At 40.5% G+C, this 13,318-nt stretch overlaps 1 protein-coding gene across 1 annotated transcript; it reads left to right on the top strand.

Moving 5' to 3' along the window:
• Positions 1–1,725: 1,725 nt before the first annotated feature.
• Positions 1,726–8,231, top strand: CBR4 (carbonyl reductase 4). The gene is made up of 6 exons (XM_009907722.2): positions 1,726–1,971; positions 4,338–4,479; positions 4,953–5,073; positions 5,544–5,680; positions 6,272–6,406; positions 7,818–8,231. The coding sequence occupies exons 2-6, from the start codon at positions 4,338–4,340 to the stop codon at positions 7,994–7,996; spliced, it is 714 nt and encodes a 237-aa protein (XP_009906024.2). The 5' UTR covers positions 1,726–1,971; the 3' UTR covers positions 7,997–8,231.
• Positions 8,232–13,318: the final 5,087 nt, after the last annotated feature.

The raw sequence follows: 13,318 nt of genomic DNA, 5'->3' as shown, positions 1-13,318 counted from the left end.
CTAGAGTGGGTTCAGAGACGGGGTATGATCTCATGATGGAGCACCTCCCCTATGAGGACAGGCTGAGAGAGTTGAGGCTGTTCAGCCTGAAGTAAAGAAGGCTCTGGGGAAACCTTTTAGCAGCCTTCCAGGGGCTTACAAGAAAGCTGAGAAGGGACTTTTTACAAGGGATTGTGGTGATAGGATGAGAGGGAATGGATTTAAGCTTGAGGAAAATAAATTTAGATAGATAGATGGATGTTAGGAAGAAATTCTTTGCAGTGATGGTAGCAAGTCTCTGGGAACAGGTTGCCCAGGGACGTCATAGATGTCCCCTCTTTGGAGGTGTTTAAGGCCAAGTTGGATGAGACCCTGAGCAAGCTGGTATAAGTGGAAGGTGCCCAGGCCCATGGCAGGGGAGTTGGAACTAGATGATTTGTAAGGTCCCTCCCAATGCAAACCATTCTATGAATCTGTGAATACAGGTAATGATATTAAACTCTCTACAGCTCCCCTGAAAACTTACAACCTGAAATCCTGAATGACAACCTGCAAGTCAAAAGCAACAGCTGTACTAAGTTGCACTCCCACCGAGCTCTTAGAAACTCTGGTGTGATGTTAACGTGTTATTTTGTGGAGCTATTTAATAGCAATTTTTCTAAAAAAAGAAACTAATTCAAAGGTGTACTTTTGTATACAATTGTTATCAGTTTATTCTTATTTCTCAGGTGAAAAAATGGACTTATACAGTATGAGTTCACAGAAATCTCCCCAGCGTATCATCAGACCTAAATGTTAACATCACTGTTGAAACATAGCAGGTCTTATATTAATTTTATTGCCTACCATGAAGCTTATTTTGGTTACTGAACTGGAACTCTCACAGGTGTTCCTGTATTTCAGGTCTTACCTATCTTTTAAGTGTTTTCCAACTTAACTCTGCTGTTACAGTGATGCCTCACCCAAGACCCTAGGGATTTTGGAGCTACAAAGTGTGAAGAGAGACAAAATCCTTATTTGGCTGTTTGTACATGTCAATATATGAAAAATGTCTTGTGCATAAGCAAGAACCAAGGCCAGGACAGAGCTTCAGGTGGGAGTAAGACACCTACTTCATGCCCTCTTAATTCTGGCAAGAATACTGGGGCTCGCCATTCAGTGTACTACGGGTGGCCAAGATGGATATTGTCTTGACAGCTAGATGTGAAATGTAGTTTAAAAACAGAAATCGCAAAATAAAAGCAGAAGGTCTTGTCCATTCATGAGCTCTGAAGAGGATGGAGGTGCACACAATGCCAAAGTCATTCTGCACATGGGGGCCAGGGTGGTGGCCCTGCCTTGACAGGTTTCCTTCTCCTCACTGCACAACTGACCAATGACCCACGGGAAGCTTCCTCTTGCCCAAGCTACGACTGGCTCACCCGGCTGCCTTTCCAGCTGTTATCAGCAGTAAGGACTTCTTCAAACAGGTGGCTTGTGTAATTTTGTCATCGCTGGCACCTCTGTTCAGTTCAGAGCTGCAGTGTCGTCGTGTTAGAGAGGAAAAAAGCCTCTGTAAGCATGCAAAAAGCAGCTCAGAAATCAGAAGGTAAATTGATATACACATAAAAGCCGTTTTCCATCGCTCCCCTGTGGCGCACCACCTTGCGCGTTTTGGAGACGGCGGGAGTGCAGCCCGCAAGGGACTGAACAGGGGTGTTATCGAAAGGACGGAACACCGACGGCCAAGCAGCGGCGCCGGGCGGGGACTACGCTTCCCGGCGTGCCCCGCGGCGCCTGGGCGGGCTCCCAGGCGGCGCTACACCCCGGTGTCCGCACCGCGGGCTCCACCTTGAGCCTGACGGCCTGGCTGAGAGCAGGAACTGTGCTGAGGTGCACCTTGGCGACGCCCTGCCAAACCTCTGCCTACGTGCCTTTCTTGCCTGCCTTCTCGCCTCCCTCCCTCCCGCTGCGTCGGTCTGCACCGTACCGCCCCCGAGGAGGAGACTTGTGGTGAGCACAAAACTGCTCGACTCCCTGTGGCTACCGCGCGGCCCACAGCTCTCGGACTTCCCCGCGGCTGCCTCTGCGCCGCTGACTCTGGGCGGAGCCGACTGGGGCAGGGGGCGGCCGCTCACCCTCGTTGGTGCGTGGCTTCGGTTGGGAGGGGCAGTCCCGGTGGAAGGAGGTTGGTGGGAGCCCTAAATCCAGGAGGGACTGGAAAATAAAACAAGTCCGCTGTAAAGGAGAAAAGGTTTTCCTCGAGAGTCGGGGGCGGCGCGGGTGGCGCTGAGGTTCTGAGCGAAGAGAAGGGCTATAGGGGACAAAGGTCGTACAGGTGCTTGTGCTGTGTGGCGATCTAGAAGAGTCTGTTTCCCCTGCCTTTATTTGATCAGGAAACATAAGGCGATTGGTGCTGCTGACATTTTCTCCCGTGTCATAGCCGCAGACGGTCTGTATGGCTCTTTGTGCTAAGTCGAATCGTGTGTTGCTGGGTTGGAGCTAGGCCTCATGTTTCCACCCCCCAACCCCCACCCCCCCCCTTAAATACCCGGGTAACGCACGGGGAACTCTTGACTGCTCTGGGCAGAATCGCTGCGATTCTTTCCCAAGGCACCAAGAAGGGTAGAATGATAGATTTTACAGATGTACTCTCCCCACAGCTAGGTTTTTGGGCTATGTGCAGCTAAGCATGTTCAGAATTATTTTGAAAATGCATTTGGCCTGACAGGATTTATTAGTATAAGGTTCATTTGACATTGCTTAGGGGTGGAGGAGTCAGGCAAGATACTTCCAGGGATTCCTCCTAATGTGTATTATTCCATGTTTAAAAAATAAAAAAGAGTGGGTATGCGCTGTGCTGGCAAGAAGAAAATATGAAGGAAAAAATTCTAGTACAGCATTGTTGCAACAAGTAGGCAAGTAATTCCAAGAGTCACTGTGGCGGTTCTATAAATGAAGACATCGGTCATGAAGGAGAAGGCAGACCTTGTTTCTAACAAAAAAACCCTAGTAACAAAATATGAGCCAGTTGGTCATGTCTGCTGTAGTTTCTGGGGTGCAAGATCCCATAATTTGTCTCTTGCAGCCTATATACCTGGTGAAGATGAAAGTTAGTTATTCCTGATGGGGCTGTGGTGCCATTTTTATCAGTAAGGAATTGTCTTCATGCAGAACATGAGATACAAGTATTTAGTCCTCTTCCTGTCCTGGGAAGCTATTTCAACTTGCCAGTGGAAGCAGGCATATGGGTTGATTTCATGATCCTAAAGGCCCTGTCACAACTGAAATCATTATGCCTTTGTATCAGTTGATGGTGTCCTTGTATGCTTTACACTGTGTACCCTTCTGGTTATTGCACATCAAAAAGGGTAGGGCAGTGGGATTAAGAGGTTGAACAGTCTTTAGTAAGATACAGAGTGGCTTCCACGTGTGTAGGAAGAGTAGCCTCCAAAATTATGAATAGTAAGAGGAAGATAGGAGAAATGCAAAGTATTACCTAATCAGAAAGCAAACTAAGAACAAAAGGAAGTACTTCTCCACAAATAATGAAACTCACTGCCTCGGGATGTTATGGAGACAAAGGATAATTGAGTTCAAAAAGGATTTATTTAAATGTATGGAAAAGGGATTTGCTATTACTCAGATTCTGCCTCTGTCTCCTCAAGAAATCCCCAAACAGCTGACTCATTTCTAGATAATGCAGAAAAAAAGATCATTCTACAAACGTACTTTTTTTCTTACAGTCTTTAAACATCTAAGATAGAGCTACTTCAAAAGTGTATCACATTTCAAAAAGCATTTCTCCAGAAGCAGAAACATAAACTAAGGCTAGTGGTAAAAACATAGTATTATGTAGTATAACTTAGTATTAAACTATTGTAAATACTGTAGTATCAAATCATGCTCATTAATGTTTGTGATGTGGAGGTCCCATACAGGTACTTAGGATATAGTTTGACCTTGAGGCTAAATGACTGGTGCAGGAAAAGTGCTTGCAAGAACAATGTATTCACAACTACTATGTTGTCTTGAGTAAGCTTTGGCCTTTGGATATATTAATCGTGTACTTCATCAACTCAGACTTAGCATAATAGTATTACTGAAATCGTAGATTATATTATTCTAACTAGTTCAGAAATCATTACTAAATAACTTGCTTTTGTAGAAATGGTTTCTAATTTAGTTGAAGTGTTACTATTGTGGTGAATAAAAAATTAACAAACTGCTAATTCTGCAAGCTGGTATTATAAAATGCTATGAATTTGTCATGTATGAATTTGTAAGGGCCATGATGTTAACAAGAACAGTGGTTATTCTCTTGCTATACTGCACCTGAAATTCATGGCTTATTTGCAATTTGTGAATTATTTTTGAAGATGGGCAAGGTCTGTGCCATTTTTGGGGGATCCCGAGGAATAGGAAAAGCTGTTGCAGAACTGCTGGCACAGAAGGGCTGCCGCCTGGCAATCATTTCTAGGAATCTGGAAGTAGCCCAAACCACAGCCCTCAGTCTTGGTGGTACGTATGCTGCTTTGCAATTATTTCTTCACAGTCCAATGCTTAGGTAACTCGTAAAAGCCTGAGAAATATGAAAGAAGAGCTGTATCAGTACAATTTTGGTTTCACAATGTTCTTTGTGAAAGTTATGTCTGCAAGATGTGAATTGTAAGATGAAAGGCATTGTTCAAGGTCACAACAGGGAGGTGATATGAATTGAGTCATCCATGGCTGCTGACCAAGCCAGAACTGAGACCAGTTCTCATGAGACCACTGCTCATGTGGAACTTCTGATTTCCAGTGGCCAAAACCACAAACCAAGAAATTGTCACATAACTAATCAGTGCAGTACTTGAAAACTGTCCTTATTTAATTCTTTGGAGATTAAAGGGTTCCTCAAGTTCTAACTAGTTCAGCATCTGTTTTTCAAATTAAGTTGATTTTTGAATGGTATACCACCTTCACAGTTATGATGTGCCTTTATTTCAATACAGCAGGACATCTGGCAATTAGCTGTGATGTATCCAGTGAACAAGAAGTCCAAAATGCTTTTGAGCAGATGAAGAAGAATTTAGGTCCTCTTAACTACTTGGTTAATGCAGCTGGGATCAACAGGTTGGTTTTTCATTAAAATTCTGGATGACAGCATCTAACTGTAAGGTGCTAAGGACCTTGGTAATTAATGAGAGTGTTGTTAATGGATACCTCTGAAAATAGTGCTCCCTGATACTTTGTTCCTGATGATGGTAAAATTCTGACGTGACAGAGCTTTCACTGTAGTTTTTGTGTTTTCAGTTTATGAGTTCCTACTCTACTCCTCTTTCCTTTGACTTTCTTCCCCCTGAAATGGTCCAACAAAATGTTGAATACTTCTCTGCAAAGGAGGCTTTGTTGCCAGAAGCATAGCTAACTTTTTTTTCTCGCTGTGTGTTATTCTTGCAATGTCATAATTTTGAATGCTAGAATTTATAGAACCTTATAAATGCCCTTTAATGTTTCACTTATCGACCATGTTTTGTTATGAGTAAATGTAACCATTGATCTTACTCAGTGAGTTCTTTTGGGGTTTTTGTTCTGTTTATCAGGGATGGTTTGTTACTGAGAACCAAAACTGAAGATATGATAGCCCAGATTCACACTAACCTTTTGGGAACAATGTTGACATGCAAAGCTGCTGTAAAAGCCATGATGCAACAACGGGGAGGTGCTATTGTCAACATAGGTAAGTTGCTTGTCTCATCCACTGGTGTTCTATGTACTACCTTTCTGGAAAGCATTAGCAGGTGTAATATGTAGAATTGCCCCTAATTACTATTGAGTTGCTTTATATTCAGACATTCTGTGTGTAGCATATTTTTATGAATGCTTATCCTTTGTGTGATTTCAGCAACTTCTAAGTGTTAAACCAGTTTGTTTCAGTAACAAACACCTCAGAGTTTGTATTATATAGAATAAAGAATTTTACCATTCTTTATTGAGTTTTCCAGCTGCTAGTCATTAGGTAAGCAGGTTTAGTTGGTTGGGTTTTGTTTGTTTTGGTTTTGTGAAAAGATTTTATTTTTTAAGGAAAGCTCTTTATTTTACTCTTAAGGTGCCTGTTGGTCAACAAATAAATGAATTCCAGAAAAATTGCAGATAATTGAGGGATTTGCTTTTCCCAACAGTAGCTATGAAGTACACTTAGTAATATACTTTTAATTCCTTTTCTTGTAATCTCATATTCCATTCCAAATTTAGAACCTTGATAAAGCTAGTACAAAGTTCTGACTTAATCGTTTAATCTTTTCTTCTCTTTGATGTTTCTTTCTTTTAGGAAGTGTTGTAGGACTTAAAGGTAACTCTGGTCAAAGTGTGTACAGCGCTACCAAAGCAGGATTAGTTGGATTTTCACGCTCTCTTGCTAAAGAAGTGGCAAAAAAGCAAATTCGAGTGAATGTGGTTGTCCCAGGTTAGTTTTGGGGAGTTTAAAGTTTCAATTTAGTTTTGGGGCTTATAGAATCATAGAAGACATCGGGTTGGAAGAGACCCTTGAAGGTCATCTTGTCCAAGCTGCCTGCAGTGAGCAGGGACGTTTCCTGCTAGATCAGGTTATTTAGAGCCTCGTCATCAAGAGTAGATACTTGCTGTACTGTGAAAGTAACTTTAGGCAAATGGCTTTTATCTTCTCCAGCTTTTGTAAGTAAATGTTTTTAATCTCTTTTTTCAGGTTACAGTATATGACATTCTTGTACAAAACCTTCAGTCTTTTTAAGGGAACACTGAGAAATTTGACAATGTGTTTACCTGTTTGTTTGTCCATTATTATGTACTAAATGTCTTCCCCACTCTCCTTTTTTTCTCCTTCAAGACCCAACCTCCTTGCAGATGGAAGGATTAGAAGTAATTATATGCAGACAGCTACCCTTTTCTCCTCCCAGAGAGTGCTTATTTGTTATTAGAGAAACAGGAAAGACCACAAAAAGCTGGCATGAAATTGTCCCTATCTATCCCTGTAGTAAAAGGAGAGTCTAGAAAGAAAGTTCTGTAAGGACCAGGCTGTGACCACAAGATGATCTAGTCCAAGCAAAGCCCCACCCTTAAAGAAAAAAATCTGTCTCTTCTGACTTCCCACTTACAGCTGTGTGCTCTGCCACTCACATGGTGCTAGCTCAAATGCCTTTCAGACCTCTATGTGAAAAAGTTCAGCTTCTGAACTGTGTAAAAAAATACTTTTTATTGTTTAATGAGTTGAGCAGCTCACTGGAGGGTCCAATGCCATCATAAAGGGGCGCAGTTGTACAGTAGAAAGGAAAGCTGAGACTTTCCCTTCTTGGTGGCAGCTAGAAAGCAGAAAAGGTCAGCTCTTTGTGAAGCTGCAGCTTATGGGGAGAGAAGTGAAGCAGTGGGAATATGAAAGAAATATCCTTAAAATTTTCAAAGAGTAGTCTTCAAATGAGTGCTGTAGTAGAAATTTTATAAGTGCTGTCCCAAGTTTTAAAGAATATAATGGAAAGACTTGCCACCTGTAGGTGTTTCCTGGCAGAGCTTTTATACTCATTTTTATTGAGAGTGTTCTGGTGACACGATCGTATGTTGTCTTTCGGAAAAGTGATAGCACACATGGCTTGGGGACCCACTTTTAGACTTCCACAGGTCTCTGGTTTTATGATTACATCCTGCTTCCCAAAATAGAAGGTATTTTATTGATGAGACAAAACGTTCTTAGTTACAAAATTATGTGGCCTGACATCTGAGTCGTTGAAGAATGATAGCTGCTTCTGAGTCCTAGCAGTGGATTTCACTTCGGAGGATTCCAGGGAAAATCCCATAGAGGAATTTAGCTGGATGTTGGGTAACTTCAGTTCTCTCTTGTCTCACAGGCTTTATTCACACGGAGATGACTGCTCATTTGGAAGAGGATCAGCTGAAGAAAGCAATTCTCCTTGGAAGATTTGGAGAGCCTCATGAAGTTGCACATGCTGTTGTCTTTCTTCTAGAGGCCTCTTATGTTACAGGGAGTACTCTAATTGTAGATGGAGGCTTGCACCTTATGACTTAAGTACTACTCTGAGTAAGAATCTGTGTAAATGTGATTGTGATAATATATAAAAATTAAAGGGGGCAGGTTGAAATTAGTTGAAGATTGATGCATGTAATTGATTTGAAATTCTTCATTCAGAGGAGAAATTCATCAGCAGTGAATCTGTTCCATAGAATCACAGAATACATCTGGTTGAAAGGGACCTCAAAAGTCATCCAGTCCAACTCTTGGCCAGGTCCATGTGCTTTTTAAACACTTCTGGGGGTGGTGACTCCACCACTGTGATTTGGTACTGTGAAGCCTGTATGTAACAATGGTTTGTTACCATGGTATTTTTAAATAACATACTGAAACTTTTTTAAAGTACTCTATTTTGATAAAGTCGTGTTTTCTGGTTTGGAATAGAGTGAATATTTTACTTGAGTTGTCATGTTGCACAAAGGTTAATAAAGTGTGGAGGCATCTTTATTGGGTGGCAGGTAAGATTACATCAAGGTCTTCATGTAGGGTGAAGACTGCAAACTCTAAAATTTTTTATTCTTATCAGTTAGCCTCTTCAAAGTGGCAAGGAATTTCTTTTGGCTGTTTTTCGCTTGACACTACAAAGCTAGGAGCCTGTATATCTTCAGCATACCTGAACTGCCTTCAGGAGATTGAATTACATGCAGTGTGTTTTTATAAAGACAAAACTTGCTCAGTTCCATTCTTGAATGTATATACAACACTTATTTAATCAGGTAGCACTTATGCATGTATATGGAAGGACTTGGTTGGCCATTGAAGTTGCTAATTCGGTAATATTCGGAGTCTGAGCTGCACGTACACTGGTGAACAGTGCAGCTGCCACATAAAAGACTTTTCACTGACTCAGTAGATGTTTAGAAAATGCATCTCATTTCCAGAGTGTGAAGTCAGGGTGTATTATTGTATAGCTTCTTGAATAATCAGCTCAACTGTGGTATGTTGATGCTCTTTAATATGCATGTATAGTCAATAAAATAGCCATTAATTTTATTCAAAGCAGCATTTGAAGCAGAGTAATAACTTCACTCTTAAATGATCCTGAGCATTCTTCTTTTGTTGGAAAAACTACCAACATTTTGACCTCAGGCTTTTCCACTGAGATCAAGTAAGTTTTGGCAATTGATGTTTTTATCATCTCTGAAGACTATGAATGTGGTTTAGGACCTTCACTTCTTAGCTCCTGTGTTCATTGCATCATGATCCAGATGTTGATTCAGCTTTTGAAATTACTTTCCATCTTGGCACAAACCAAAGTACAGAAAGAAGAGATCTCACTGATGATAACTTTGAGTTTTGTAAGTCAGATTTTCTTCATTTGTACAGCTGAGAAAGTTTGTCTTTGTGCCAGAAAGCAATGCATGTTCAAGCTTCTCACAGGTACGTATTGAGAAATAATATAAGGCGTGATTGTATGTTCAGGGGGTTTACTGTTGGTTGTGTTGGAATATAAAATACCACTAAAGGCAATTCCTTCAGGGGTGCTTATCTTGCTGTTATCTCTTTGTAGAGAGATGATGTTATTTGCTGTGAAAAGTTGTGTGTCATATATGTCTTTGTACCAAAAATACAATTGCTGATATGTTTCCCTTTGATAAAAGGAATTGGCCAGAGAATAGATGAATATTTCTGAGGGTGCCGAAGGCAAAGAAGGACAGCTGGTACTCCCAGTTTTGCTAGTCAAGTAGTAGTATGTCAGTACCTTGGCTGCTGCCTCTACCTGTCCTTGCTGCTTCAGAGGCAAAGCTTTTGTGACTATCTTGACCAGAAGTGAAAATAGAGACTGAAAAAAAAATAAAAATAGTCTTTTTAGTGAGTTCAGACACTAATTATTATTTTCTTTTGTTTTGTTTGGGTAAGGAAACTGTTTGATGTTATTAACTAAGTTGTTGGGTTTTTTTCAAATAATGCAATACATACCATGTTTTTATTACTGCTGTTGCTACAGGACTAGATTGAAGCATTGGTAGCCTTATAGTTTTATAGAAGACCTTTTTCCCCTTCTCTTCAAACTGGTAAATTAGAACTATCCCAGTGCTTCCTGTGTACAGCTATTCTAAGAAGTAATACCTGTTTGTCAGACTAAGTTTCTGTCTGGCTTGGTGTGACGTCTCAAACAGTGGAATTGTGAATGCGTAGAGTAGGTAACAGATAAGTGTGTGGTGATACCTCCTTAGAAGACTCTTGTCCTTCCAGCAGTTTGCCATTGATAAGTTCAAATCTGCCAAATTGATTGCTCTATTTGAGGCCTGTGAGTTCTTAGATTTCATGAGACTCTTGTGCTCACTCTGGGTCAGTCTCAAGTTTAGACTTCTGTCCTATCCTGCCTGCTTTAGTTGTTTCTGTTTCAGAATGAAGAGTCATATTTCATTTAGTTTCATGTTGCTGGAAAGCTCTTTTTTTTACCCTACATTGTCTTTGTTGTCCTCTACCTTCATTGAATTGTCTGTGGAGGTTTTGGTCAAGTTCCTGCATCATACCAAAAATTGATTTAGGATTTTGTTTGGGGATTGGGATTTTTTTTTTCCCCCTCTGTGGCATTGCCTCCACTGAGAACTTTGCTTTTTATTTTACTTGCCTTATTCAGGAAGGGCTCCTGTTCTTAAGGTGCTGTTCAGTTTGTTTGCACTTTTGTAAATTGTTCCTTTACTCTCTGATCTGTCTGTAATTACTGCATCCAGTGGCAGGTTCCATTTGACTGCTACAGGTAGACTGCTGGTTTTACAAAGGTTGACCTGAATTCTAGTAGCTTTTAGTTCATGTTGACTTCCCTCTCTCCACAAAAAAAAATATAATTTGGCAAGTGTATTTAAAGTTGCCATACTTAAGTTCACCATATACAGTCTTAGTGATGTCAGCATTTTTTTGACTTGTCTTTTTGGTTTCACTTTGGCATATTTCCCTATTTTATGTTGCTCTTTCTTCATGTAAGTCTGTGACAGAGGACTGGTGTCTTTATTAATAAACTTGGTCAATATTCGTGCAGAAATAAATGTTACCATCACAAAGCCAGTCTTGAAAACAACGTTTTGACTTAGGTCTTGTACACTCCTGGAGACTACAGCCAAAGCTGGGTGTCCCTGACTGGACACTTATTGAGTCTGCTGCTAATTGTTGTCTTTCATGACAGTTACATTGCTGGCCTTACCATCCTTGGGTGTCACAGCTACTGCCATCATCTTAATTATATTGGAAATAGAATCAAGTTTACTCAAAGTTTAGATACTAGGTCTTGAAATTCAATCCTTATTTGAGTAGGTGAGTTAATATTTTGATACCTAGCTACACGTTTTTCCTATCTATTTTGTATTAATATCTTGCTTATTTGTCTTGCTTCTGTGATATTTCTGGTGTACCTGTCATGTCACTGCCCTTGATTAAAACTTGACATTTAGGTTTTTGCCTCTTGTACCGCTAGCATTTATGCCAAGCTACATATAAATATGTTGGTATTTTTGCATGTAGATGTTCTTTAGCAGGACTGTGTGCTTGACTAACTTAGCATGATTTTTCATTGGAATTTTGAAAAATTCACTCTTGTATTGCCATACAAAGTTTCTGTGATTCCATACCTAGTGGAAGTGAGAGCATGTGCTTTTTTTATTCATCTGTTTCTTCTGTGTTGCTTAAAACTCTCCTATAATTTTTTGCTTAAGTACCATTAGAGCTTTGCTTCTGCTTGTCCCTTAAGAAATGGATTTGTAACTTAGAACTTGCTGTAGTGAATTCCTATGTTGAGTCTTCAGCTTTTGAGGCACCTATTGCAATTGATTAATCATCAGAAGTTTCTATCAGGAGACACAAAAGGTTGGTGAGATGGGATTTCTTTTCAGAATTGCAGCTGTAAGCAGGAGCTGCTGGAAGAACAGCTTGTGCAGACTCTCCTTTGTGGTAACAGATGTGCCGAGGTATCGTGAGTGTGCCAGATTCCACTGAAGAGCTTTCCTTTTGGCCTCCTGGGGGCAGTCTATCCTAAGGCATTATTGTATTGGCAGTACTGGGTTAGTACATGTACGTAGTAGGGAGGTGGAGTTGCCTGTGTAGATATGAAGTTGATAGCTGGCATTGTTGCCAGTTTTGTGAAACCCAAATCCATATATGCTGAACTATGTGAGGATATAAGGTGTGTTTTTTAAAGATGGTGAAGATTTTGGTACTGAGTTCAGTGAAATTTGAATAGAAAGGGGATATCTACAGACTTCAAAATCTCTATTACATTATTTACAGTTACAATAAACAATATAATTTTTATCTATTGCTGTTGGACAAATTTTCTTCCTTTGATGTGCTGTGTAGTGTGAGAGATTGCATTGCCTGAAACCAAAATGTGCAGTGCCTCCTGCAATTATGAGACAATTTGTGTTTGGTTTTTTTCAAAAGCATAGTGTAGTTATTTAAGTAGAGCTGAAAGTGAACACTGAACTTTCCAAGACCAGCACACCCACTTAATTCAGGTAATCCATCCTTGTTTGAAAAGGCAGGACAGATGTTGTAGTGAAGTCTTCAAGACCACTGGCTCTTTAAAAACTCCCCTAATGTCCCAGATTACATTTTATTTTCACCCACATGCTCTGCTGAGTTTCAGACTCCTCCTTGCTGTAGATATGTCTGCTGAGTTAGTAACACATATTACCTGTATGTTGCCAGATGTCCTTAGGTAGTGTGACTCTGATCACAACTGTTTCAGTATTTTATGCTTTATTTTTTCCAGTTATTATCAGCTCATACCTGTCAAGGTCTGGGTTATTTTTTTTTCATTCCATAGAACAAAGTAAGACATCATTTTTCATTTTCTTCCTTTTGTTCATCAGCATTTACAGTGTCGTGTTCTGAAATGAAAATTAATCTTCCCATCTCAGTTGTTAACACTAAAATTGCTTTGACTGCTTGGAGTAGCCAGTTTGGGTATGATGATGTCAAAGATGCCAAGACAGCATACAAGTGAAACCTGCCAAATCTTTCTTGATGTCGTTACATGCACGTGAGAGCATGAGGGGCAGACGTCACCGAGCTAACACCATCTGAGCACATGGAGCTGCCTGGGTGTTACTCGTGTTTCCCCAACTGCTGGCTGTCACTGTTGAAGTGGCCTTGCACGTACATCGTGTTGCCACGTTTGAAGCTCCTGTGTTATTTTGAACAATTTGTGCAGGGATAGCTGAAGCATGTTTGTGAAGCAGTTAGATGTTTTGTGAATTCTGACCTACAGATCTCCCAGCTCTGCACTTCTAATGCTGAATGCACTGTATGTGTTACGCCTATGTGTTGGAGGCTGCATTGTAAACAGATCTCCACTTGTATGCTGAAGACCTGTTAAAA

This window comes from Dryobates pubescens, chromosome 1 (genome assembly GCF_014839835.1).
Source record: "Dryobates pubescens isolate bDryPub1 chromosome 1, bDryPub1.pri, whole genome shotgun sequence".
Lineage (NCBI taxonomy): Eukaryota > Metazoa > Chordata > Aves > Piciformes > Picidae > Dryobates > Dryobates pubescens.
This window is presented reverse-complemented; position numbering and strand designations above follow the sequence as displayed.

Bases quoted from the DNA above. Each gene is read 5' to 3' on its own strand.
- CBR4 (XM_009907722.2), top strand. From the start codon at position 4,338: ATGGGCAAGGTCTGTGCCATTTTTGGGGGATCCCGAGGAATAGGAAAA. The intron at 4,480-4,952 runs GTACGTATGCTG...ATTTCAATACAG, and splicing joins CACAGCCCTCAGTCTTGGTG to CAGGACATCTGGCAATTAGC. The intron at 5,681-6,271 runs GTAAGTTGCTTG...TCTTTCTTTTAG, and splicing joins AGGTGCTATTGTCAACATAG to GAAGTGTTGTAGGACTTAAA.